General features: G+C 37.1%; 2 protein-coding genes across 8 annotated transcripts in view; both read left to right on the top strand.

The window, feature by feature from the left end:
• Positions 1-17,267, top strand: part of KLHL5 (kelch like family member 5) — a 51,881-nt gene extending 34,614 nt beyond the window's left edge. For 4 of the 5 annotated variants that reach the window (XM_064418394.1, XM_064418392.1, XM_064418390.1 and 1 more), the window contains 7 exons: positions 1,771-1,983; positions 6,677-6,863; positions 7,757-7,981; positions 8,288-8,450; positions 10,955-11,167; positions 13,518-13,689; positions 15,748-17,267. In XM_064418394.1, the coding sequence (XP_064274464.1) occupies positions 1,771-1,983; positions 6,677-6,863; positions 7,757-7,981; positions 8,288-8,450; positions 10,955-11,167; positions 13,518-13,689; positions 15,748-15,804 (1,230 nt within the window). In that variant the 3' untranslated portion in view covers positions 15,805-17,267. The remainder of the gene's footprint in view (positions 1-1,770; positions 1,984-6,676; positions 6,864-7,756; positions 7,982-8,287; positions 8,451-10,954; positions 11,168-13,517; positions 13,690-15,747) is intronic. The other variant, XM_064418391.1, reaches the window with a different exon arrangement.
• Positions 17,268-17,406: 139 nt separating this feature from the next.
• WDR19 (WD repeat domain 19) overlaps positions 17,407-24,202 on the top strand; it is a 40,915-nt gene continuing 34,119 nt past the window's right edge. Inside the window, exons 1-8 of one of the 3 annotated variants that reach the window (XM_064418384.1) lie at positions 17,407-17,512; positions 18,971-19,062; positions 19,147-19,212; positions 20,722-20,847; positions 22,541-22,656; positions 23,204-23,319; positions 23,626-23,706; positions 24,053-24,165. In XM_064418384.1, coding sequence (XP_064274454.1) covers positions 17,507-17,512; positions 18,971-19,062; positions 19,147-19,212; positions 20,722-20,847; positions 22,541-22,656; positions 23,204-23,319; positions 23,626-23,706; positions 24,053-24,165 — 716 coding nt within the window. In that variant the 5' untranslated portion in view covers positions 17,407-17,506. Of the gene's footprint in view, positions 17,513-17,592; positions 17,648-17,750; positions 17,882-18,970; positions 19,063-19,146; positions 19,213-20,721; positions 20,848-22,540; positions 22,657-23,203; positions 23,320-23,625; positions 23,707-24,052; positions 24,166-24,202 lie in introns of those variants that run through there. The other 2 variants (XM_064418385.1, XM_064418381.1) reach the window with 2 other exon arrangements.

Below are 24,202 nucleotides of genomic sequence, written 5' to 3'. Positions count from 1 at the left end.
TAGGAAAGCTTTTCAGTTATTAAATATTTTCAGATATTAAATGTGAAAGTTTTCTTTCCAAATTCTATCTGCAAGCAGAATTATGTACACCTATAACATTGAGTTATTTTCCTGATTTCCAGAATTACCCATGGAGTGGAGTAACTTTGATCTTTCCCCTTACAAATCTTGTAGCCATTTTATGTACATCTGGCTTTCATGTAAGATGGACTATTTACACCTAATTAGATTTTCCTCTTAGCTCAGCTTTTCTTTTTTATTAGTCAGTATCTTTGGAGTACTGAGGTATAGCTTTGAAAGCATTAGGCCAAGCAATAAAAAAGAAGTATTAACTTTTTTGCTTTGTTGTCATGATGCCCATTGCATATATCATGCCAAACTGTACTATTGTTTTTTTTGCCATTTTAAATACTAAATTCAGACCCATTTTGCAGTGCATCTCTTGCTTCTTCTTGTGAGTTTCTCCTCTTTTTTGACCTAAAAATCCTTTTTTTCTTTCCACTATTTGCTTCTGATCTACAGGGGTTTTTTGTTAGCATGCAATGCTTTCTTTTTAAATAGTTTAACAAGACACTAAGGCTGATTTTCATATTGGGCCCACTTAGACTTCTGTGTTTGTGAATTTAACACATTTTGTTCTCCAAGTGTTTTAGAGGTGCCCATGATGGCAGACCAAAACCAGCACCCCATTAGCTGCTATCTAGCAATCCACAGTGCATTTAGTAAATTGATTGTAACACTGTTATCATCATGAAGCTACTGGCAGTTTTGAGTATGAATTTAGGTGCAGTTTGAGCTACCAAAATACAAGAATATGTTGTGATTTTACTTTTCTGCTTTTGATTACTTTGCTTTGTTGCCTTGTAAAGGTATATATGGGTGGAGGGGATAGAAATAACATCAACCTTTTCTGTTATATCCAGGTTTTTCAGTGTAATGGTGCTGATTGTGTGTTCATGGTGCTGATTGTGTTTCTACATACTTCTGCTATTCCAGCCTAAACTGATCAGAATCCTTACAGAATATGCTACAAATCCTCATATTATGAAGTAATCAGATATCAGCGTAGGATGTGTTACATATTATGAATTTCTTATTTGGAAGTAAGAATTTGTTGTCAAAAATGACAGATGAAAGTTAGAAGATTAAGTCCTATTAGAATAAATATTGTTAGTGTCGTAAGGCATGTGTAATATTGTGGATTCTTTGTATGTTTTGCTCCCCAGTCATATCAGAGCAATTGTATAAAACCTATGAAATGGCAAAATAAACTTAAAATAATCCATTTTAAATCAACAGTAAAATTGTTAGTGTTGTTTATTTTCTCTGAAAACTTAGTGCTACATTTTTATCTAGCAGTAATGAAAACAGTTACATGTGCCCAGTTGTTGTAGCGTGTTGTGCTCTTTGCTTGACAACAGGAACAAACTGCATCTTTTTAACTGTACTTCAGAAAGTATTTCTTCACTTTGCACTGCCAAGATAGCACCCACAACCTATGGCTCATTTCTGTTTGTCTGTCTGTACACTTCACTCAGTTGTTTCGGCACATCTGTCTGTGGGACTAAATGATTGAGTTGGGGAAATGATCAGGGATGAAAATAATTCAGTACTTAAACTTTTTTTTGGTCTTCCTCCCTAATGAGTACTTCAGTGGCACAGCTGAGAGATGGCATGAAGGGAGGGAAAAGAGAGGAGGATACAGCAGGTGTTCCGTAAAATGTCTTCAAAGTATGATGTTGCCTCTATTAAAATACTTTTCTTTTTCAGGAAAACTTCATGGAAGTAATTAGAAATCAGGAATTTCTGTTGTTGCCAGCCACTGAAATTGCTAAACTTTTAGCAAGTGATGACATGAATATTCCTAATGAAGAAACTATACTGAATGCACTACTTACGTGGGTTCGACATGATTTGGAACAGAGAAGGAAAGATCTCAGTAAACTCCTGGCTTACATTAGACTGCCTCTGCTTGCTCCACAAGTAAATTGTTCAGTTCTTCTCTAGTTTATACCATGGTTACAGTGGGCATAATGTCTACAGTATAATTATATTGATAGTGACAAATCATACAATTTATAGTGATCTGGATTCTTAGAGCTGTGTGTAAGAACTTAGCATGTTATATAGGCATGATAGTTTGGTGTCTCTGTAAACTGCAGCATATTCTGATTCTAGGACATAAGAAGGGGGGAAGCCTCTAGAAAAAGTTGTTTTTCTTGCCTACAAAAATGCTTATCAAGGATATCTTAGTCACTAGAAGCTGTGTCCTTTAAATTTTGTCTATATGAGACTTGCATGGTTTATTTGGCTCATTACATTTCCTTCATGTAGAAATAGCCAGGAAATGCAATTTGAATTAATTGTTTGGAGTGATTTTTCTTCTATTAACTCTTGATAGGCCTTTACTGCGTACTTCTTGTTCTTCCCAGTCAATACTTTTTCTCCTTCTTGGAGAAGATTAACAGAAAATGTTGAGGAAGCCTTGGGCTCAGTTTGTTTAAATAGCTGGGAATTACAGTTTCCCTGGTCCTGCAGGAATGACTACTCTTGTTAGTCTCATACTGATGCCCTCAAAGGCAGGGAGGCCCTGCAGAGAGACATCCACAGATCAGAGGACTGAGCAATCACCAACTGTACAAAGTTTAACAAGGAAAAGTGCCAGACTCTGCAAATGGCATAGGGCAACCCTGGATGTACAGACAGACTGGGGAATAAGATGCTGGAAAGCAGTGACATGGAAAGGGATCTGGGGGTCCTGGTCAACAGAAAATTGAATGTGAGCCAGCAGTGCCCTGGCAGCCAGGAGGGCCAACCCTGTCCTGGGGGCATCAGGCACAGCATCACCAGCCAGGCAAGGGAGGGAGGGGATTGTCCTGCTGTGCTCAGCACTGGGGCTGCCTCATCTTGAATATTGTGTGCAGTTTTGGGCACCACAGTGTTAGAAGGATCTAAAGCTGTTAGAATGTGTCCAAAGGAGGGCAGCAAAGATGGTGAAGGGCCTTGAGAGGAAGCCCTCAAGTATAAGGAGTGGCTGAGGTCACTTGATGTGTTCAGCCTGGACACCTCATTGCAGTTACAACTGAGGGAAAGAAGAGGAGAGGCAGACACTGATATTTTCACTGTAGTGCCCAGAGACAGGAACTGAGCATGAAGTTTTATCAGTGCAAATTTAGGCTGATATCAGGAAAAGGTTCTTCACCCAGAGGGTGGCTGGGCGCTGGAACAGGCTCCCCAGAGAAGTGGTCACAACCCTGACAGAGTTCAAGAAGTGTTTGGACAATGCTCTCAAACACATGGTGGTTCTTGGGGATGCCGTGTGGGGTGCTGGGAGTTGGACTTGAGATGAACCTTGTGGGTTCCTTCCAACTCTTATTTTGTGATTCTGTGATTCACTTCCTGATAGCAGGTTTGTAAACTAGGTTTGATTATTTTCATTTGTTTTTTCCTTTCTTATCTTTCCTTGCTGGACCTTCTTTAGTAATATTTAGTATTTACTATATAGTCAAAGGATTTTGCTTTATGATTTTCTGTTTGTTGAGTGATAATTCTCTCTTAAATGAAGAAAATAGGATTTTTATGGAACCTGAATAATAAGTAAAATTCATTAACACAAGAAAAATGGAGTTCAGTTAATTCATAGTGATAAATCACATGCACTACATTCTGTGTATGACTTCTAATCTGATGTCCTCTTGCTGGATAGTAAGATTCTCTACCAAGCATTTTAGTATTTATTTTCATACTGATTATTATATATTCAAAAGCAGGATGTTCTCAGTTGTGGCCTTGACTTTGTCATTCACTTCTTCTAGAAATGTAATTCAGAATAAGGCAATTGACAAAGAGAAAATCATTCTTTTGTTGAACATTTAATTAACTGATGACTAAATAACCCCTGCTGTATTCCTTTTATTTAATTGGCTGTAATTGAAATGTCTTTAGAAACTGAAAGTACAGAATTTATCCCAGAAATATTTACTCAAATCAAATTATATCCACTCAGTAACTGATTAGGAAAATAGCAAGATGAAATACAGAAGCAAAATTATATTTTACTTATTATTTTATCTTTAATTTTTCATCTCATCTCCAAATATATACTTATATTTCTAAAGCAATATTTTTCTGTTATCTTTTTATTTATTACTTTCTTTAACGCATTAAAGTGTCAGAGCTTTGTTTTTAATATGGAAACATTTAGTAGATGAGTAAACTTATTTTAAGTGCCCAAAACAGTCTTAATGTTTTCAGAATCAAATTTTTCTTCATGATCATGTGACATTAGGCTATCTGACAACAAATATAATTAAAAGCTTTTTAGTTTTGTGGTTGATAAGTTAAAGGTATTGGAAAGAAATTAAATTAGAAAATTGAACAACTTGCTGAAACCAAAACCATTGCAAGCAGAGACACTTTAAAAAAAATCTTCAGGAAATACTGTGAAACTGTAACACTGGAAGCAAAAAAATTATAAGTAATTGTTCGTTTAATTGATTGGCTTTATGCATTCTTTGTAGACATCTCTGGTTAGTGCAAGCAGTGTCCTAAATATCTGTACATTTCTTTTTCCTAAAGATGAATATTTGTCTGTCTTTTAAGCTCTAAGGTGGCAAATATTACATCTCTGATAAATAATGAAAAAGATGATGTAGAAATTTCTGAATTAGAAGATGGCTCAGATTCCTTTTAGACAAAAATTCTTAGTAAAGGAGTGTCTGCACTGTCTTTCTCCTTACCGGATTTGCAGTTACTGTGATTTCATGCTAACATGTCACTTGTAAATGCTGTTGAATGCTGAAAGCATTTCAGTACAAGGACCTATGTAAATAATAAAACTTGAAAAAAAATGTACTCTTAGTAAGCCCATTTTAAGTTCTTTGAGTGAGGAAAAATTGTAGTAGTTTTAGTTTCAAGAGCCTGCAGACTAGATTGCATTTCTTTTTAAATGAAAGAAAGTTGCTTTCAAAGACTGTGACTCTGTTCTGTGAGAAATTCTTTATAGGTTGAGTGGGTTAGAAACGGTAGAAAATGTAGGTTGCATCTTGTTGTTGCAGAACTCACATTCACACATTGTGTTGCTTTAAATACTATATGCTGCTTGTCCATCAGAAGAATCTATTGAAAGTCTGAATTGGTCATGTTGTGTATGAGCCTTACTTTTCATGCATGCAGCTCTGAGTGTCTGATTTAGGACAACAGGAATTAATTTATTTGGTTTTTATATATTTTTAAACCATGTGCAATTCTATAGCATTGCACACTGGCAGTTAAAAGGCAGCTTTTAGTTTATTATTTTATAATCACAAAGTGTCCCTGTGAAGTGATACAAGTGGTCCTTTGGGTCAAAAGGAGAAACAATGGAAGGTATGGAAGTAAAGAATGAGATTAAGTTCCCTCTACTAATTTACATGAAAACACTTCATTTGCTATTTTAAATAGTGAGAACTTTAGGCACTTAAAGAAATGCTGCAGAAATCTCAGTTTTCTGAAAATCACTGATGAAGTGCTTTGAAAAGGTTTTTTATTCTCTCTGTGATGGTTAGTTATGTTTTCTGTCAAATTTTGTGTTATTTTGCCTGCTACTGAGGTGTTCAGGTTTAGCCATCTGTACTTACTTGTATTCCTTCTGGAAACATGGTGATATTTGCCACTTAGCAGCCCCAAGGCAGCTTTATTATATATAACCATATTGTGCACATCTGTTTCCCAGCAAGTCCCTTTAGTACTTATGATGACTGATGTCACAGCAGTTTTGTACCTGTTAGTGGTTGGCTGTCAACAGCTCAATAAAGACATCTCATTCTGGTTTGTGGACTTGCATGTCTAATATTCTAATAAAGTGTTTGGATTTTGACTTTTCAGAGGCATCTTCATTTTTCTCTCTCTTTTTCTGACAAATGTCCAAATCCCAGTGGGGCACTTGATTTATTTTTTTCTCTGTTATTCATGCCATGTTGTGCAGCTCAGAAAAATGCCAGTTTCCAGACTTCTGATAATTATAATGTGACTCTCAACCTAATAATTTTTTTCCCTGCAGTTTGATAAATATGGAGTACAAACCACTCCAGAATCTTGGAACTTAAAAACTTCTGTTAGTAGACTTTAATTTTATTAATATTTAAGATTTAAAAGTTTCCAAATTTGCTTGCAAGCTTGATATAAAAATTTTAACAAAGGCTTTTATTAAGTGATACATTGTGATCTTGGTCACTGTCAGGGTGAGGAACAGAATATATATTAAAATATTCAGCATGTGCTGAAAGGGCTTTTACAGACTCTGCATTGGATGCATCTGGGAATAAAAGCTGACTTACTTACCCAGAACCTGTTTCCATTTTCTTGAACATTCCTGCACAGCACTGGAACTCAAGGAGATTATGTTTCCTTCCTTTGGACCATTAAGCTTAAATCATCCATTAAGATCATATGGCCTTCCTCTTTAAATATTTATTTATTCATTTATTTATTTGATGGCTTTGCTCAAAATTTGAATGTTCTGTTTATTAGAAGTTTATTTTTATCCTAGTCTTTTTTATATGCCGATTTTGAAAATACAGAGATTTTAAATCAGGCAGTGAAAGTGTTTGTATAAAATACTATCTTGGTAATCATGGTTTTATTTTTCTGTGGTTTGTAGCAATACAGCTTATTTGATTTGCTTTGTTATTCACAGTTTTTGGCAGACATGGAGAACAACGCACTCTTTAGGGATGACATTGAATGTCAAAAACTCATTATGGAAGCAATGAAGTACCATCTGTTGCCAGAGAGACGACCTATGTTGCAAAGCCCTCGCACCAAACCTAGAAAATCTACAGTGGGCGTTTTGTTTGCAGTTGGAGGAATGGATGCAACAAAAGGTATTGGCTTATGTAATGTTTAGCTGATGAGCTGTTTTGGTTCTTTTTAAAAGAAATGTTTGGTAGATTTTTTTACAGCCTGTTAAATCTAAAATTCAAGGATTCAGAACATGAAACATCTAAAGTGTATGCTGTTTATTAGGTTATAAAGGCCTATATATCTTTGAGACTGCTGTAAATATTCTAAAATCTAGAGTTCTGATTTGAAATTACCATAGGAATAGCTGATTGCTGAATACTGAAGTGTTTAATTGAATACAAACTAATCTTTATTTACTTGAGGGGGCAGTAATTTGGAAAAGGAAGAAAAGGTCTGAAAGGCCACAAAGGTGACCTACACATGCTTCAAAAAAAAGCCAAAACAACAAAAATATTTTCACTAATTGTTAAATAGTCCTGTCACAACTACTTGGATTATTTTTTCATAGAAAATTCCATACTTTTTAATGGTAATTAGAAGGGATCTGCTAAGTTAGAAAATTTAAAGCAGAGAAAATATTTAATTTGTTCTTTTAAAGCTTTTCTTTGTAGTTTCTTTGCACATACCATCAGCTTTTTTTGTCAGATATTACAGAACAGTTGATTTCAATATATGATTGCATTCAACATGGCTGGTTTATATTCCTAATATTTATATTTCTAAAGGCTTGATTCTGCAAAGTAGTTACAAAACCTGTTTTTTGTCTTGAAAAGCACCAAGAAAGTTGTCCTTTGTAATGGTGCAGGTAATTTCTGAGGAAGTCAAAAAAGACTATATGTCTACACAGACTTAAGAATATGCTGCAGAATATCATGGTGTCTTGTGGGAATCAGCATATTTCTAAAATAAAAACTATCCTAATGCTTCAGAACTTTTTCTTTTTCCATATGCAACTTGCATATATTGTCATCAGGAGCTACAAGCATTGAAAAATACGAACTTCGTACCAACACATGGACTCCAGTTGCAAACATGAATGGACGAAGGTTACAGTTTGGAGTTGCAGTCTTAGATGATAAATTGTTTGTTGTTGGTGGCAGAGATGGACTGAAAACATTGAATACTGTGGAGTGCTACAACCCTAGATCAAAAACTTGGAGTGTAATGCCACCGATGTCCACTCATCGTCATGGTCTTGGTATGTACAGTTCTGTAAAGCCTGACTGCATATTTTTTAAAGGTTACCTTGTTAGGATTGGTCAAAAAAACATTGAGAAATAAAGTTTAGGGAGGGGGTGGAAATGTTGTTTAGACGCCAACTGCTTATTCAGTGTCCTTTCTTCTTCAAATTATATTGAAGACTGTATTTGGTAGTATCAGCTACCAAAACTAATTTTTTTTTTTCTTTTCGATTTTGTGGTGCACACTGGACTGTCACTGAGAAATTCTGATCTTAATTATCTGATCTTTATTCACCTTAATTGTTTTTATATCTGTATTTTAGGAGTAGCTGTGTTGGAAGGTCCCATGTATGCCGTAGGAGGACACGATGGCTGGAGCTACCTGAATACAGTAGAAAGATGGGATCCACAGGCTCGCCAGTGGAACTTTGTAGCTAGCATGTCAACTCCCAGGAGCACCGTCGGTGTAGCAATATTAAATGGAAAGTATGTGAAGGAATTTCTGTTTTCAAATTTAAAATCTCATTATTTTAATGTAATTAAAAGACCATCTTAAATGACTATTAATAATTTCTTTTGATAGATACCAGTTAGTAGCATTAAGAGCCAAGTTTTTCATTCACAGAAGGGATACTGTGCTGGGTCAAGCAAGCCTCTCCACAGCCTTACAGCTGTATGCCAAGTGTACTAGGGCCCTAATCATGCTAGTGACAGTCAGCTGGACTTACTTCAGTATGGCAAGAGCTTTCTTATACCAAGAACCTGCTGCATTAGAGTATGAAATTTGGCAGAAAATAATCCCCCCTGCATTCCAGCTGCATCCCCAGAGATCACAGGGGCTGGGTGCAGCTGGCCTAATTTCTGTTTATAAGCAGTTCAGTGCTGTAAGTCTGGTTGCATTCAATACTTTAACAATCACAGATCCACAAACAGTGTGTTTTTTTGAAGCTACAGAAATGCAGATTTGGAGCTGCTGATTATGAATGTACTTACTGCATCAGCACTAAATATACTAAAGCTAATCAGTGATTAACCAAGCTAAGTTAGCAATTCAAGCTAAATTAACAAATGCAGTCTCTTGCTTCACCCTTAATTAAGCTGAGTTTCACCTGGGTATGCATATATGCAGTCGGAGATGGAATTCTTACTAAAGAAGTGCCCCTGCTTTGGGAGTGGAGAGAGGTGCAAGCCATATTTTGCCAGGATGACACAGCAGAAGAAAGCTACTGACTTACTGAGTAGTATTGTGGTTGTGGCAGAATATTTACACTCTGTCCTCAAATTTTCACTTCCTATTTATGTGCTATCTGTTCATCTCCCTTGAGCTACTTGAATGCTGCCAGGTAAAAAGTTTTTTCACCCTTTTTTCTTTTTGGAAGTCTAGTCACTGGTAAATTAGTACTGCTGAAAGGCACCTACAAAGTGTTCTCTAAGATCTGGAATAAGTCCAGGAATGAGTGGAAATGCTCACTGCCTACAGGAAGGAGGGATGAACTTGAACGACCAGCAAACAGAGTGCCTTGGCTGCCTTGGAACTGCAGTCTAAGATACCTCAGCTGGGTCTTAAACTTGCTATATATTCAGCAGCAGGTCCCATATGTGATGAAAAACACCAGAATTAGAGCCTCACATTTCCCTATTATTATAGAACATTGCCTAGACTCTTAATGGAGGCAACAACAAAAGAGCACTACAGCTGTCCTTTTTAAAACACATGCAGCATTTCAGATGCAGTAACAGTAACTTCTGCACTTTCCTGTATGTCTGTCTGCAACTTGGTAAGTTTCAGTGATTGGATCAAAACCTTCATATAGAGAAATTAATATGGCTTTCTCCATGTCCAGAATGTGAAATCACTGCATAAATGTTCAAAACTCCATGTTTTGAGGGAAGGTAAAGTTGGCAGCTTCGTGTTGCATAAAGGATTGATTTATTAATGAACTTTATGGAACTACAACAGAGTTTTACAGAAACCTTCAATATATTCCTTATCTTAAACCAGCTGTATTACTAAACAAAGAAACTTACATGGATTTTTTTTTAAGCTTATTAAAATTGTTACTGAGAAGGACTAGATCAACCATATTTACAAGATGTTTGTATTTAAGTTCCTTGGTCAGTATATTTAAAAAACCAAACACTAATATTACCCAAACTGAGGACATCTTGAATAGTGCTTCATGGTAACCGTTGTAAATTCACACTATCATTATCTACAGTATCTAATGTTTGTGTAATTATTTAGCCATTCTTAGGCTATGAAATCATTTGAGGTGATTTCTCACTGGATTTTACTTCTGGTGCATTGTTTCCTTTTTAGAATGGCTTCTGTGTTCCTACTTTTCCAACTAATAGTGCCGGGCATGTCTGCTGCTCTGCCTAGATTGCTCCTAAATTCTGTTCATAAGCTCTTTATGAAGTTTGGTTCTTTGATTAAAGGTTCATCTGTGATTGAGTCCTCCTAAACGCATTTTTTCCCCATTCATTTCAGTCAGCCCTTGCAAAAAACTGAAATCCTAGAAATCTTTTTCTTAGGACTAAGCAAATTGGGCCACCTAGTGGGTGTGAGGAATTTAAGATAGTGCTGTCAGTCATGAACTAAAACCTTGGTCCAGAAAAGCACTTGAATGCCTAAGATGAGGCAGAGTAGAGATGGTGCATGCACAGATCCACTACTGAATTTGTCGTCCTGACCTTGCAAGTCACATATGTAATTTTGAAATTGTTAGCTATAGGCATAGGTTGGAATATAAATGCTGTGTAAGATATGCCATTTTCTGTAAATTACTGTTTTTATGCATTGATTGTTACAATAGGAAAATATTGGAGCAAAATCTTGCCTGAGTTTTCACAACAGAGTGGTCTACTGAAAGTTGAAAGTCTTCTTCTGAACTTCCCTATTTAACAAACTTGGAATCAGTCATTAGAAACTGTCTTCTTCAGACAACATTTATTTTTTTTCTTTTTTTTTTTTTTGTTTTACTTTGTAGGCTTTATGCAGTTGGTGGTCGAGATGGAAGTTCTTGTCTTAAGTCAGTAGAATGTTTTGATCCTCATACAAACAAATGGACTCTCTGTGCTCAGATGTCAAAAAGAAGAGGTGGTGTAGGTGTAACCACCTGGAATGGGTTCTTGTATGCAATAGGTGGCCACGATGCTCCAGCATCCAACTTAACATCCAGGCTGTCAGACTGCGTGGAAAGGTAATATCCTGATGGAGGATTAATAATAATTGTAATTACTATAATCCTGCCATGGGATTCTCATAGTGCTGGTCTATCGGGTGATTTATGGAAAGAGCTGTAAGAAGAAACCCAGTAAAATAGGTGTTATTTTTAGTATGAACAGAGGAAACTTACATATAAAAATATGCTTTGTATGCATACTATGATTCAAAATGTTACCAGGACAGAATATGTAAAGCAAATTCTTCTTAATGCAATTAATCTAGATTATTTTAATAATCTCATTGAATTAATTATGTTTGATAACTGAAACAACGTGGAACTGAATGCTTTTAAAAATGGAGCAGATCTTCTTTCACACAAGAAGTCTGAATTTATTCATATAATAACTTCCAAAGGAATTAACAGTAAGGTTTTGTGGATCTTTATAGATTTAATTCTTTTTTGTACCCCCTAATGGCATGTAATTGGCATGTAATCCATTCATTCCTAGGTTGGTATATCTTTCTGTAAAGTGATTAATGAATGACTGTATCACAAATTGCAGAAGTACACGTGACACATAAAATAATTTTAAAAGATAGTGCATAGTTCATAATTCACTGTATTAAATCTTCACTGGCATTTTAGGTATTTCTGAACTATGCTTTAATTCTCTCTCCCTGCTCTCCCACCACCAGCTGTAAAACTTTTCTTCTTTCCTGTTACCTCCCAACACTTAGAGTAAATTCTCATTGCCCATATTTTTCTTTTACTAAATTTATTCATGCCAGGAATATATTCTACCCCTAATGCCCAAAAAACCCCAAACAAACAAAAAGCCACAAACCAAGTCAAAACAACAACAACAACGAAAACCCACACCACAAAAATTCACCACAAGAGAGCTGTGGTTTTCAAACTTTCAGAGTCCTAGTAGACCTGAAAACACAGCGTGGCCCATAGCCCTTAACATGTGGAAGTTGCATTGAAAAGACCCCAGAAAGGTGTGCAGAGAGGAAGTTACTTCTCAACAAATACCAAATTTTTAGGGCTATACAGATAATCAGAAACCCAAGAGAAGCAGTAAGTCTGTGTATTTTTCTACATCAGTATTTTCTGAAACCAAGTTACAGAACTCATGATTTTAATAAATAGGAATCATCTTCTAATGCATTTTGTCCTTGCTCTTTAAGTGAGTTGAAATTGAAGACCATCAAATTCATGGAATTAGTTCCTTAAAAAAATTAAAGAATAAAGAAATATTAATTTTAAAAATCAGGCTTTTATAACCACACTAAACTACTAAATTATATTTTGCAACAGAAGTTGCTATTCTCAGATATATACAATTGCTTATAAATTACAAAATAATTGGAAAAGTAATTTCTACATTTAGCTTACTAATCACCCTCTTCTATTTGCATGTGTGTTTCAAGTAGTGTTTTTGTGTTACAGTTATGCTTGCATGCATTTGTGTAATACGTTGACTAGAGGACAGCAAATAAAATTGTTAGAGCTCTTTGTATCTATGCTCTTCATGCAAAAAATTTAAGACTACTGTCTTTCAACTTGTTTTTAGCAAGTATGATCTTAACCAAATAATTACTTTCTTTGTACAGTTTTTTAGAGCCCTTCAGAGCTCTGTAATTACATTCGTTCTGCTGAAAGCATCTGCACTCTTAAAAAAAGATTGTCTCTTTTAGTCAGATTAAAATATATTCTTTGCCATAAGCATAGCATGGAGTCTCCTATGTAGTTCTCAATTTGACTTTTAAAGAATGTTGATAATGTTCTAGAGCCACACAATTTTTTTTATTAAACCATGTTGATAATGTTCTAGAGCCACACAATTTTTTTTATTAAACCATCTGCTGTTTACTGTGCCAATATTTCTGATTTCAAAAGTGTTGTAAATTGTCTTAAGGATTTTGCATTTCCCATATAATTTTCTCAAATCACTTTTGGGGTCATATTTTTGAAACTGGTAATCTTAGTAATAGTAATCTTAGTACCAAACCAAATTCTACCAGCCTGTGCTTTGACATACTTAAAGCAAGCACTTGCTCTGCTGTGGTGTAGCAGCAGAACTGTTTGTGGCATGGTATGTTTAGACATACAAAATGTAGTAAGAGCAGCTGTGTATGGCTGTATGACTATCTGGAAAGCAGCAGGAAGTAGATATCTGGCTAGTAGTGACTTGTGTTACCAGATGACTAAAGAAACAGTTTCAAAGGGAGACGAATTGAGGGGGAAAGTCCTTTGAAATGACACCCAGATCAGTGCTCTCTTGTTTTCTACTACCTTGGCAGCATCAACTCCAGTACATTTTGTTGTTGTTGTTGAATTTTGGTAACAGTTTTAGAGCATAACACAAATTATCTTTCAGGTATGATCCCAAAACAGACATGTGGACTGCTGTGGCCTCTATGAGCATTAGCAGAGATGCAGTGGGAGTGTGTCTTCTTGGTGACAAGTTGTATGCTGTTGGAGGATATGATGGGCAAACATATCTTAACACCGTGGAGTCTTATGATCCCCAGACAAATGAATGGACACAGGTATAGTTTCTGATCAGACCATACACTACTATTAATATTGCTATTTCAAATGTGCCTTCTTTTGCAAGGAAAATTCAAATATTCCTTTTCTAAAAATCAGTTTCTTACTAGTCTCTTGTGAGTCTCTTTTTTTCCTTTGTGTACCATTTTGGGATGACTTCTCTTGAACAGACAGTTGTTAATTTCCAATAAACTGCCCTCCTTTCTTTTTCAAGAGTATAGCTATTTTCTTTGACAATTTCAGCTACTTTTAATAAAATGTATTGCCACATTCCCCAAACTATCATAAAGGATTCTGTTTACATGACTTCCTGTTCTGAAGATAAATGATAAATGTAGATTAGTTTTAGCTCTAATGTGTCTTTCAACATTTATTTTGTCAAGGTTTTGGTCATTTTTTCATAAATATTCCCTTCCTGAGGTGAATGCTATGTGGAGTGCATGCAGGTTCCAGAAAGCCTTTACCCATTTTTGTTTTTGCAATTTTAAAATAAAAATAATTCTACCATTCATGCCCAGAAACTATTACTGTCAGTTCAGAGCTTGGTTACTTTTGTATAGCTCCAGGAATGTGTCTCTCTGCAGGAAAAGCACACACAAGGACATGCTGAGCTGACTGTCCTTTGGTATCCAATGCCATTTGAGATACCCTAAAGCATCTATATCCACAAAAGGCTGGCAGATGCAGCACAGACTCTGTGGGACACCAAGGCCCTCCTGCAGTCCAGTTGCAGACCAGGATGAATGTCCAAGCTCATCTGTAGTAGCATCAGACACCAGTCTTTAGGCTACTGAATTCTGAGCCACCTGAATATGTTATTCTGGTAATAGCCCCAAATTCTTAATTTAAAAAGAGAACTAAACTGCTGTTTATAAAAATCTCTGGAACACAAAAAAAAACCTCAGATGTCCATTTCCCTCCATTTCATACTGCTGCAAGCTCTTAAAACACAAGTCATCAAGGAGGATCATAAGAGCTTGGGGCATTCACTGGTACTGGTAATGATAACCCATGGCATTGTTAGTCCTGCTAAAGGAAAAAAAAAAAGGTGTATCAGAGGACAGAAACTGCTTCTCACCAGAAGAGAGAAACTGTGCTTGTCATCATTACATCTAAATGAATCTCACATGTCCAGGTGGTGACCATCTGTATGTACCTCTGTATCCTTAGCCTTGACCCTCTATGTCTCACTGAAAGCCACGATCCCAGTATACAGGATAGTTTCAAACTTCTCCCAGGGGAATTAGGAAATATTTGTGTACCTTCCTTCTCTCATTATGTCAGCAGTCTTCCACCTCTTCATCTTCACACAACTCAGAAGAAAGCATAAACAGCTTGTTTGTCAGAGCCACAGACAGCTCTATAAAAGTCTATTACTCCTGGGAAAAAAAGAAATAGGGGAGTTGGCATAAACAGCTTTTTTTGTCTTTAGGATAATCTCTGTACCATTTGGTGTGCTATTCACATATATTGCATTACTATGAAAGTTAAGAGGGGAAGGAAAGGGAAGTGTTAGAAACTACTGCCCTCCATTCAAGTCCAGCAGAATCTCAGCAGAAAAGGGTCTTGCTATAAGTAAATTCTGTTTGTAATTAAAGAATAAAGACTGGTAATTTTATTCTGATTTCAAGAACTCTTAACAGGATTTTATCAAATAATCAAGTAAAAAGGAGAGGTTGCCCCTATAATTTTAGGCATTTTCTGTTTCTGAGAAATGCATTATTTTACCACTCTTTACTCAATTGTCTGTCTAGCTCAGGTGTCCAGTTTGTACTATAACAAAGGTTTATTTTTCCTGTAATACTGAATAATTGAAATTATCAATAAGAATTGCTTGATGTCATTAGGGCTTGTCATTGTTTTCAGAGTGCTTCACTCTGTTATATAAAATATCTTTATATTTTCTTTGTGTTTGTATCCAATTTTGGACTAATTTGTAAGTCATGTTAACAGAGCATGGGTGATATTGTCATTCTGCTGCAGCCATATAATTAGGGGAGAAATCACTTAAAACTGACTGCATTTATCTCACTGATGATTTGTTTGTTTGTTTACAGGTTGCACCACTGTGCTTAGGAAGAGCTGGAGCATGTGTTGTGACTGTAAAACTCTGAATTAATTTCTCTGGGAAGGTGACATTCTCCTGTTTAGACTCAGAGGATTACTTTTTCCTCAAGCAAACTACAAGTGCACCACTCAACACCAAGTGCAGGACGTCTACCACAGCAAAGTGTTTGGTCTGAAGCTGACATGATGTTCTTATGGACCAATATTAAGCACTTTTAAAAAACTTTTGTTATGCATATGTTACAAGAATTCTATTTGTAAGAAAGTCAACTGCAACCTGCCAGTTGGCAGTAGAGGACTTCTGTTTAGGACATGCTAAGAAAATGAGTGAACTCAGTATCATAATCAAATGTTATGGTTCCGGGGCCTTGATTTCCCTAAATGCAAAGCAATGATGCTATAAATGGATATACTTTGATACAGTTGGGTCTATCTCTGGATGAAACAAGTTATAGGATTGGACCCCATAGATTTAATTTGCCTGTAATAAATGCAAATAAGTATCTGAGTAACTACAAGGCAGGCTAGCAAACCAATGCAAACTGTTGTAAATGGCAGGTGTAATGCCTGCCTTGGAAATGAAGTTGTGTATTTGGTGAATCTTTTGCACTTTTTAGCATCATTCCTAGTTTAGCAAACTTTTTATTTAACCAAAGCCTTATTTTAAATATTGTCTTATGCTAACAGAAACCTGCTATTTAATAATTTCTGGCAGATATTTTTGACATCCAGTGTACTTTTTGGATTTTCAAAGTTGTTATGCAAGATGCAGAACATCATACCTTTTTCTCTGCTTTGGTTCTCGTATTTACTTTGCTGTTTGTGTGCATTATTGGAAGAATTCTAAAGTGTGATTAACAATTAACCAATATAAGTTTAATATTTGCACATTGGAATTTTTGAAGCATTCCATTCCATCTAGACTAATTACATTTTTAAATGAGGCTTTGCACTATTATGAGAAGTATAATTTTATAAGATGAAGAAATTGTCTGTCTTTCCTGTAAGGTTATTTAAAAATGTAAAGGGCCCAATCCTGCCAGATGCTCAGCTGCCACCATTGAAGCATGTTCAGCATCTTACAGGACAGCGAAGTGTTCCTCGCAGGGCTCTATCAAATTAGTTACCTTATTTAACACTTACCTAATTTTTTAAGATACTTAATAATTTGCCTTTCTCGAGCCCTCTGCTGTTACACCGAATTGCTTTGAACGGTCTAAATGTTCTCGGGAGAAGTCTTTTTGTATTTGCTTTTACGTGCCTTGTCCCTTATGTTTCCCGAATATCACCGCGCGTGAAAAACGGGAAGATGTGAACTCATTGAATGTTTTGGGTTTGTTTTTTTTTTTAAAAAGTTTGAAGTGCCCGATACCCAAAGTCCTTTGTACATTTGTAATTTCAAACACGTGTTTTAACGCTCTCGGCGAACTATTTATTGTTTTAAAAGAAATCGGTGACACTTTGTGATGAAGCTTTGCAGTTGGAATACAGCTGATCTCAAGAGGCTTTGCTGGCGGGTTGTGTGCCTTTATTCCCTGGCTTAGAAGCCCGTTCTGCATGCCTGCGGTCTAAAACCCTCCTTTTCCTCTGAGCGCTGCCCGCACCCCGCCCTGGGGGCCGCGGCCTCACGCCGAGCTCCGCCCGCCGGGGCCGGGGCCGGGGCCGGGCTGGGCCCGCTCCGTCTCCGCGGTAACGGCGGCGCGGCGGGCGGGCGGCGCATGCGCGGTGCCGGCAGCCCGCGGGGCCGCGATGAAGGTGGGTGCGGGCGGCCGCGGGGCCCCGGGCGGGCGGGCGGGGGGCGCGGGTCCCGCCCCGCGGAGCGAGCGGGCCGTGCCGCTTGCGGCCTGGGCGGGCCGGGAAGGGCCGGCAGCGAGCGGCAGGGGGCCTGGTGTGCGTGCCTGCACTCCCGCGTTTGTTTACTTTCGCGTGGAGGGACTTCGGGCAGAAGGGAGCTTAAAGGGCATAGAGTTAAACAGCTCTGCGAGGGGCAGGCACATCTTCACTAGCCCAGGGCTCCATCCAGCCCGGCCTTGTGCGCTTCCGAGGATGAGGTGTCCACAACTTGTGCGGGAAACTGTAGTAGTGCCTCTCCACCTTCGCAGGAAATTGCTCTTAGTAACTAATGTAAACATACTCTCTCCGTTTGAAGCCGTTCCCCCTCGCTCTGTGGCTGCATGCCCTTATAATAGTCGCTCTCTGTGTATCCTGTGTGTTTCCTCGGGTACTGGAAGGCCACAATTAGGTCACGCCAAAGCCTTCCCTTCTCGGGGCTGAGCAATCCCAGCTCTCTCAGCCTTTCCTCATAGATGGAGAGGTGCTTCATCCCTCAAATCATCTTTCACACAAGCCCTCCTCCTTAAATTATTTTTCAAAATCCAATGTCGTTGTCAGATGTCGTTTATGACTGTGGCATGTGGTGGTTGTGTTTTTGCTGGTTTTGTGAGCAGAACACAGATTCAGTGTAAAGAATGCCTCGGTTTACATTGACCCAAAAAGAAGGGATAAGAACCTGTGGCAGACTTGAGGAAACCTCACAGGCATTTGGTGGACAGCAGGTGTTGGTGTTTATCTTATGACATGTAGGGATATAAGTCACGATAGCAAGCTGTGAAACAAACTTTTGGGCTTTATCTTACACCCAGAAAAATATCTGTGGGTGGTGTGAAAGGAAAAAGATGTTCAGAAATTTTCTCTGTTGGAAGTCAGAATCTCTTTCTATAGTGTGTTGGTTTGAGATCTTAGCTTTTAAGACCCAGCAATTCAGAGTAACAAAAAGGTTACTTATCTCTAAAAGAGTGAATGTTGAGCCTTCTGTCTTTACAAACTAAGGATGCTTTCTGGTCCCAGACTTCTCCATTAAATTTAGAGAACTATTAACAATGTGGTCTTTGAACTAGAAGGGGAGAGTCTCTTGCAATTTTTATTCTTGTAAATAAGAGGCAAAAATAATAGTTTATTATTAATAGAGTTGCAGTTCTCTATATGAACACCTAGCAGCAGAAACTTCAGTTTATTCCACTCAAATTGAAATATTTATCTAGGATTTTGGTATTTCAGTGCATTGGAATCACGCAGAAGTTTGGTTTGGATTGTTGGGGGGCGGGGGAGGGTTTATCTCCACAGTACTCAGTTGCTAACATGCTAGGCAGCTGTAGTATTCTTATATATTATGATTTTGAGATGTATCATTTCCTACTTTTTTTTTTCCCCCAGCAAGTATTCAGTCTGTATGAAAAAGCTTGGTCTGGTTCTCCTGTGCAGTTTGCTTGGCAGAAAACTTTAGGAAATTTTCTTGCTGTAATAGGGTAAGTCTGCAACTATTCATTGCATTTGTCCATCAGAATTACTGATTAAGAAAGGGAATTATTCTATATATTAATCTTTTTTAGAGGTGATCGTTCTGTGAAAATTTTTGATCGTCATGGTCAGAAGAGAAATGAAATCAACCTGCCAGGGTAGGTACTAAGATAGGTTTAAATTATTTTCTTTGTTGTTTTCTTTAAAAATGCTTCTCTTCTGGTGAGGTGCATTAGACAATGCTAGAAATTTGTAGGATGATATACTACCTCTGGTGAACATACCTGGCAGAGAAGACAAATTAAGTCATTAAAATTAAAAAAAGACCTATCACATTAAGAAGGATCATAATGAGGTTGTGTGCAATATATCCTTGCATTCTTGCTACTGTTGATTTTCTAACAATTTGTTATCATGGCTTTACTGAGGAAATGTACTTCTTTGATTTAGTGCTTCTGTTCACATCAGTGGCATAAATGTACACATTGGCATTGTTGCTTTAGGTCAAGGTGATACTTTTTTCAAAGCTTATCACACTTTGGTTCACATCAGAGAGTGGTATGGGAGTTTACAAACTGGATTTTTTCAGATTAAATCTAAAAACTTATGTACTTTGGGAGATATATTGAACTTCTTAAAAGGCAGTGAGACCATAGGAACAGGCTGGATATGGACTGGGAAACCTCTCTAGGGAAAAAATGGTGTGACATTGTGAAGAATCATGTTTCCACAGCAACACTGGGTCATCATATTGGTTTGCTCAATAAACACATTTTTACTGAGCACCATTATTGCCTCATGTTAGTTTCATTTGTGTACTGTTCCTCTCTTCTTAGCACTTCATCTGTTCTTAGTCATCATGCAAAATTTTTATTTTATTTCTAACTACCTGATGAATTTTGATTAAAATAAACCCCTTAGTCAAGGCAAAACTCCCTTAGTCTTTAAGGCTGAAACCTCAAGTCAAGAGTATAACTTAAATTTCCAGATGTCACTTACATAGCCCTGTGTCATTGGTAAAAATGAGCCAGAATCACTTAGTTCCCCAAGAAGTCTAGAAATCCAGTTTTTGTAGTTCATGGTAGTTGCCAGCTTGCACCAAACCAAGAGGTGCAATTCTCACTGTCTTTACCAGACTCACATGTATTTCACTGACCATCACACCTTGCTGTTTGGGTTAGGTGTCATTCATAATATGGTCTGGCTTTGTCAGTCCCTTTTGCTTGGTAATATCCATGGCCCAGCTCTCTGTGCAGTGTTTTGCACAATGTGTGATAAATGCATATTCTCTCCAGAAAACTCTGCAAAGTGAGGAAAGCTGTGTGGAATCAGAGGTGTATTAATCAGAAAAATATTCCCAACTCTGAATAGCTTCTAACAAACCACAGCCTTACAGAGGACTCTCGTGTCTCTTGAAAATCAAAGTGGCAGTATTTCAAGTACTAGAACATAGGTAGCAGTGTCTTTTATGACCTTCCTCTCAGTCCCTGTCATCTGTGAGATTTGAAAAAGAGTGGGGTTGCTATAGAACTAGTTTACAGATAAATCTGCAGTTGGGTTTGCAGGGGAGGAGAAGTGGAAAATAGCACTCAGTTGCATAGTACTGGCTGTTTCTGTACACTTACAAACACATTTTAACATTCCTAGTGATTTTTTTCTTTCTTCAGGAACTGTGTTGCTATGGACTGGGATAAGGATGGAGATACTTTAGCAATAATCACAGACAAATCTAGCACCATATTTCTGTGGGATGCAATCACAAGCAAAACAAGCCAAGTAGACAGTGGCATGAGGTAAGAATTTTTTTTTAATGTGGGTATTTAAAGACTTGGACCACTGTGACTTGTTGACGTGGAGGCTGTTTTTCAAGATCATCTTTTTATTAGAGACCTCATAATATATATACTAATTAAACTAATATGCTACAGTTCATTGCTAAATTATTTTTATATGATTTGCTGGTTTTGAAGTGTTGGTTGTGGATGGGGATTTTGGGGGTTGCAGGGTGTTTGTTTAATTTTTGAGTGTCAGCAGTGCTGTTGTCTCTAGAGAACTTCTCTTCAATGTTTCGACTTTGTGGTAGCAACAAGGATGGGTGAATTTTTCATGTATCTACACTTGCTACTCTTTCTCCTAAGTCTTTCACACCAGCTAAAGGGAGCTTAAAAGTACAGGAAGTGATATCAGTGGTGCTAAGAATTTTTTTCCCCTTAGATTAATAAGGGGGCTAAAATGCTATTCACAAAGTAGACTAGTTTAGGATGAAAGGAGATATCTGAGGTTCAAAGCCTTACCTTTCTGAATTTGGCCACAGACTTTAGACTCTTCTGGTGTCTGCATAACCATCAAGCTTTGGGTTAATAGATAAGCTTGGTTTAACAATTGAACTTCTGGCTTCTTTGAGTCTATTCCACTAAACTCTTGCATTCTACATAAACATTCTTCCTGTAGGAGAGAGAGTGGAAACAACTCTTTCCTATGTTTGTTAAGATGTATGTTATACACATATTATATTGAGGGAATGAACAGACCATATTGTACCATTTTCATGTGTGAACAAATACTATGGGGAGAAGAGTAACCTGCCAGTATGCAAGCAAAAAAGAGCTTAGAAGGTACAGAATGGTCTGCAGTAAATTGTAGTTCCTTCATGATCTTTCTTTCTAATACTGGAGGTAAATTGCTTACTGGAGGCAGTCTTGCTAGGACATTATATATCAATGTAAGTCCCTGATCCATTTTTTGTCACAAAAAAAGTTCTGTTTAAGCAGAACAAGCACCAAGACATAAACAGTGTGATAATGGGGCTTTTCTGATATCCTTCCCTTTTTGAAATTAGAAAAGTACCCTTATATGCAAACCAAATATTTTGGAGGTCATTTCACATGTCAGTATTTCAAATTTCTGTTGCATGCCTAGACTGAAACTTAAAAGGCTGGGAGAGACTGCACTAATTAGAAAATTCTGGTTTATAGGTTTTTTTGCTTAAGGGGCACTTGATTTTTTTACATCATATATAGTATCTGTATAGCCTTAATTATACACCAAAATGGCCTTGCTCTATCTGAAAGTTCAAGTTAAAATAGATCTTCCTAACTTCTTTATTGCATTGACTAGAACCAGACCTACTTGCTTTTGAGTTGGCTAAATGCATAGGGTTATTGAAGAACAAACAAAAAACAATACAAAAAGCGACTGGAAAATTAGCAGTGGTTCCATCAAAGACTGTTGATGTTTGCAGACCCATTTTTATTAGTACAAGTCATGTTACATTGCCTAATAAAAATTTTATTACTTTTACTATCTTCTGCATACTTAGATAATTCTGATATTGGTCGAGAACATTTGCTTAATTTGAAAGTTCTCCTTGGTCTGTATGACTCATAGAAATTGAAGACAAATGTAAAATTGATTTAATTTATTTTTAATGTGTGAACACATGAAAGGAATCTCTGCTATACAAAGTAATTTTTTTCTTTGTTTTAGGGATGCAATGTCTTTCTTGTTATGGTCTCGAGTTGGAGCTTTACTTGCTGTTGGAACAACAAAGGGAAACTTACTCATATATAACCGTCAGACGTCTCGCAAGATTTCTGTTCTTGGTATGGACTGCTTTGAAACTACTCTGCCACATGTGAAAGTGGAATTTTGCTAATATAACTAGTTTCCTTTCCAGTTCTCTGTGTGAACATGCAGGTAAAAATGTGCTCATACTCAGCTTGCACCTTCTACTTTGGTGTACTCAGGAGAGTATTTTTAGAGAATACTAAGTTTATATATATATATATGTATGTATGTATGTATACATACACACAAATACCTAACACTGCCTTACTGCTTCCTGGGGAACTTGTGTTACCTTTCTTGCAAAGGAATTGTGTGGTTGTTCATTTGCTAAGTTACTCTTTCTTACCTGCTTAGAGTACCTCTGGGTATAAAGGCTAAGGATGTAACACATTTCCCAGAAATGTGGTGCAAAGAAATGGAAGAACAAGGGCTGTGCTGTTTCATATAAAGTCAAAAAACTTCCATCTGAGAGCAGATTTTTATAAACAGGGCTCTTGCGCTGACAGGCTGTTTCACATTCTGACAATATTTTTTTTTGTGGTTGTGTTTGATTTGTGTTGTATAGGTTTTTTTCTTTTCCAGGTAAACACACTAGGAGGATTACTTGTGGCTGTTGGAGTACTGAAAACCTCCTTGCTTTAGGAGGTGAAGACAGAATGATTACTATAAGCAATCAGGAAGGGGATACTATAAGACAGGTAGTATTTATAATGGACATTTGATTTTAAGATGTACTCCTGGTTTCCAGGAAAGCTGGGACCTATGGGATCTTGTGCCTTTTGAATCCCAGGGCTTTCAAGGACCAGGAGCTTTTCTTTTTTCAGTATATTTTATGCTAACATGTCATTAAGACCCAAACTGAGGTCATGTCTTCTCCAGTTATTTTCTTGCTTTTGCTGTCTGTCCTCATGCAAAATTATACGTGGCAGAAATAATGCAATTATTTATCATCAGTATGGGCTACATTAACTGTTGATTTCTCAATCTGCACTTCTTTCTTGCAGACCTCAATCAGCTCAGATCCCAGTGACATGCAGTTCTCAGTTATGAAGACTGATGAAAGAGTATCAACCAGGGAAAGCACAGTAAGAAGTCACTACAAAATACTGTAGTTCAAGTGGGAATAATCTAACAGGTTAACTCCATGTGACCTTTTCTTCTGAGGAAATGGAGCTGACTTCTGTAGGAGGAAGTCTTGAATTTGAGATGTGTGTTCTGCTGAGCTTGCATTTAGACTTGTGAACCACTGGCTCATGAAGGGGAACGTCCTGAAAATCTCTTCTACTGTTGATGGAGATTCAGAATTCAGATCAATGGGATTCTTAAGGATTATTCAAATTCCTAGCTCTCATCTTTTAGTGAAAATATAGAGCCGTGCTTTAAAGTTATGCCATTCTTCTCATGTTAATTTTTCTTTTCATTCATTGGCAGGTCAGTGTAGTTGTTGGCAAGAAGACTCTCTTCCTTTTTAATTTGAATGATCCTGATAACCCAATTGATCTGAAATTTCAGCAGCCTTATGGCAGTATTGTAAGCTACAAATGGTGAGCAAAACTTTCTTAATTAATTATTCTAGTGTTA

This window comes from Passer domesticus, chromosome 4, assembly GCF_036417665.1.
Source record: "Passer domesticus isolate bPasDom1 chromosome 4, bPasDom1.hap1, whole genome shotgun sequence".
Classification (NCBI taxonomy): Eukaryota; Metazoa; Chordata; class Aves; order Passeriformes; family Passeridae; genus Passer; species Passer domesticus.
Note: the sequence above shows the minus strand (reverse complement) of the source record. Positions and strands in the feature narration are given on the sequence as shown.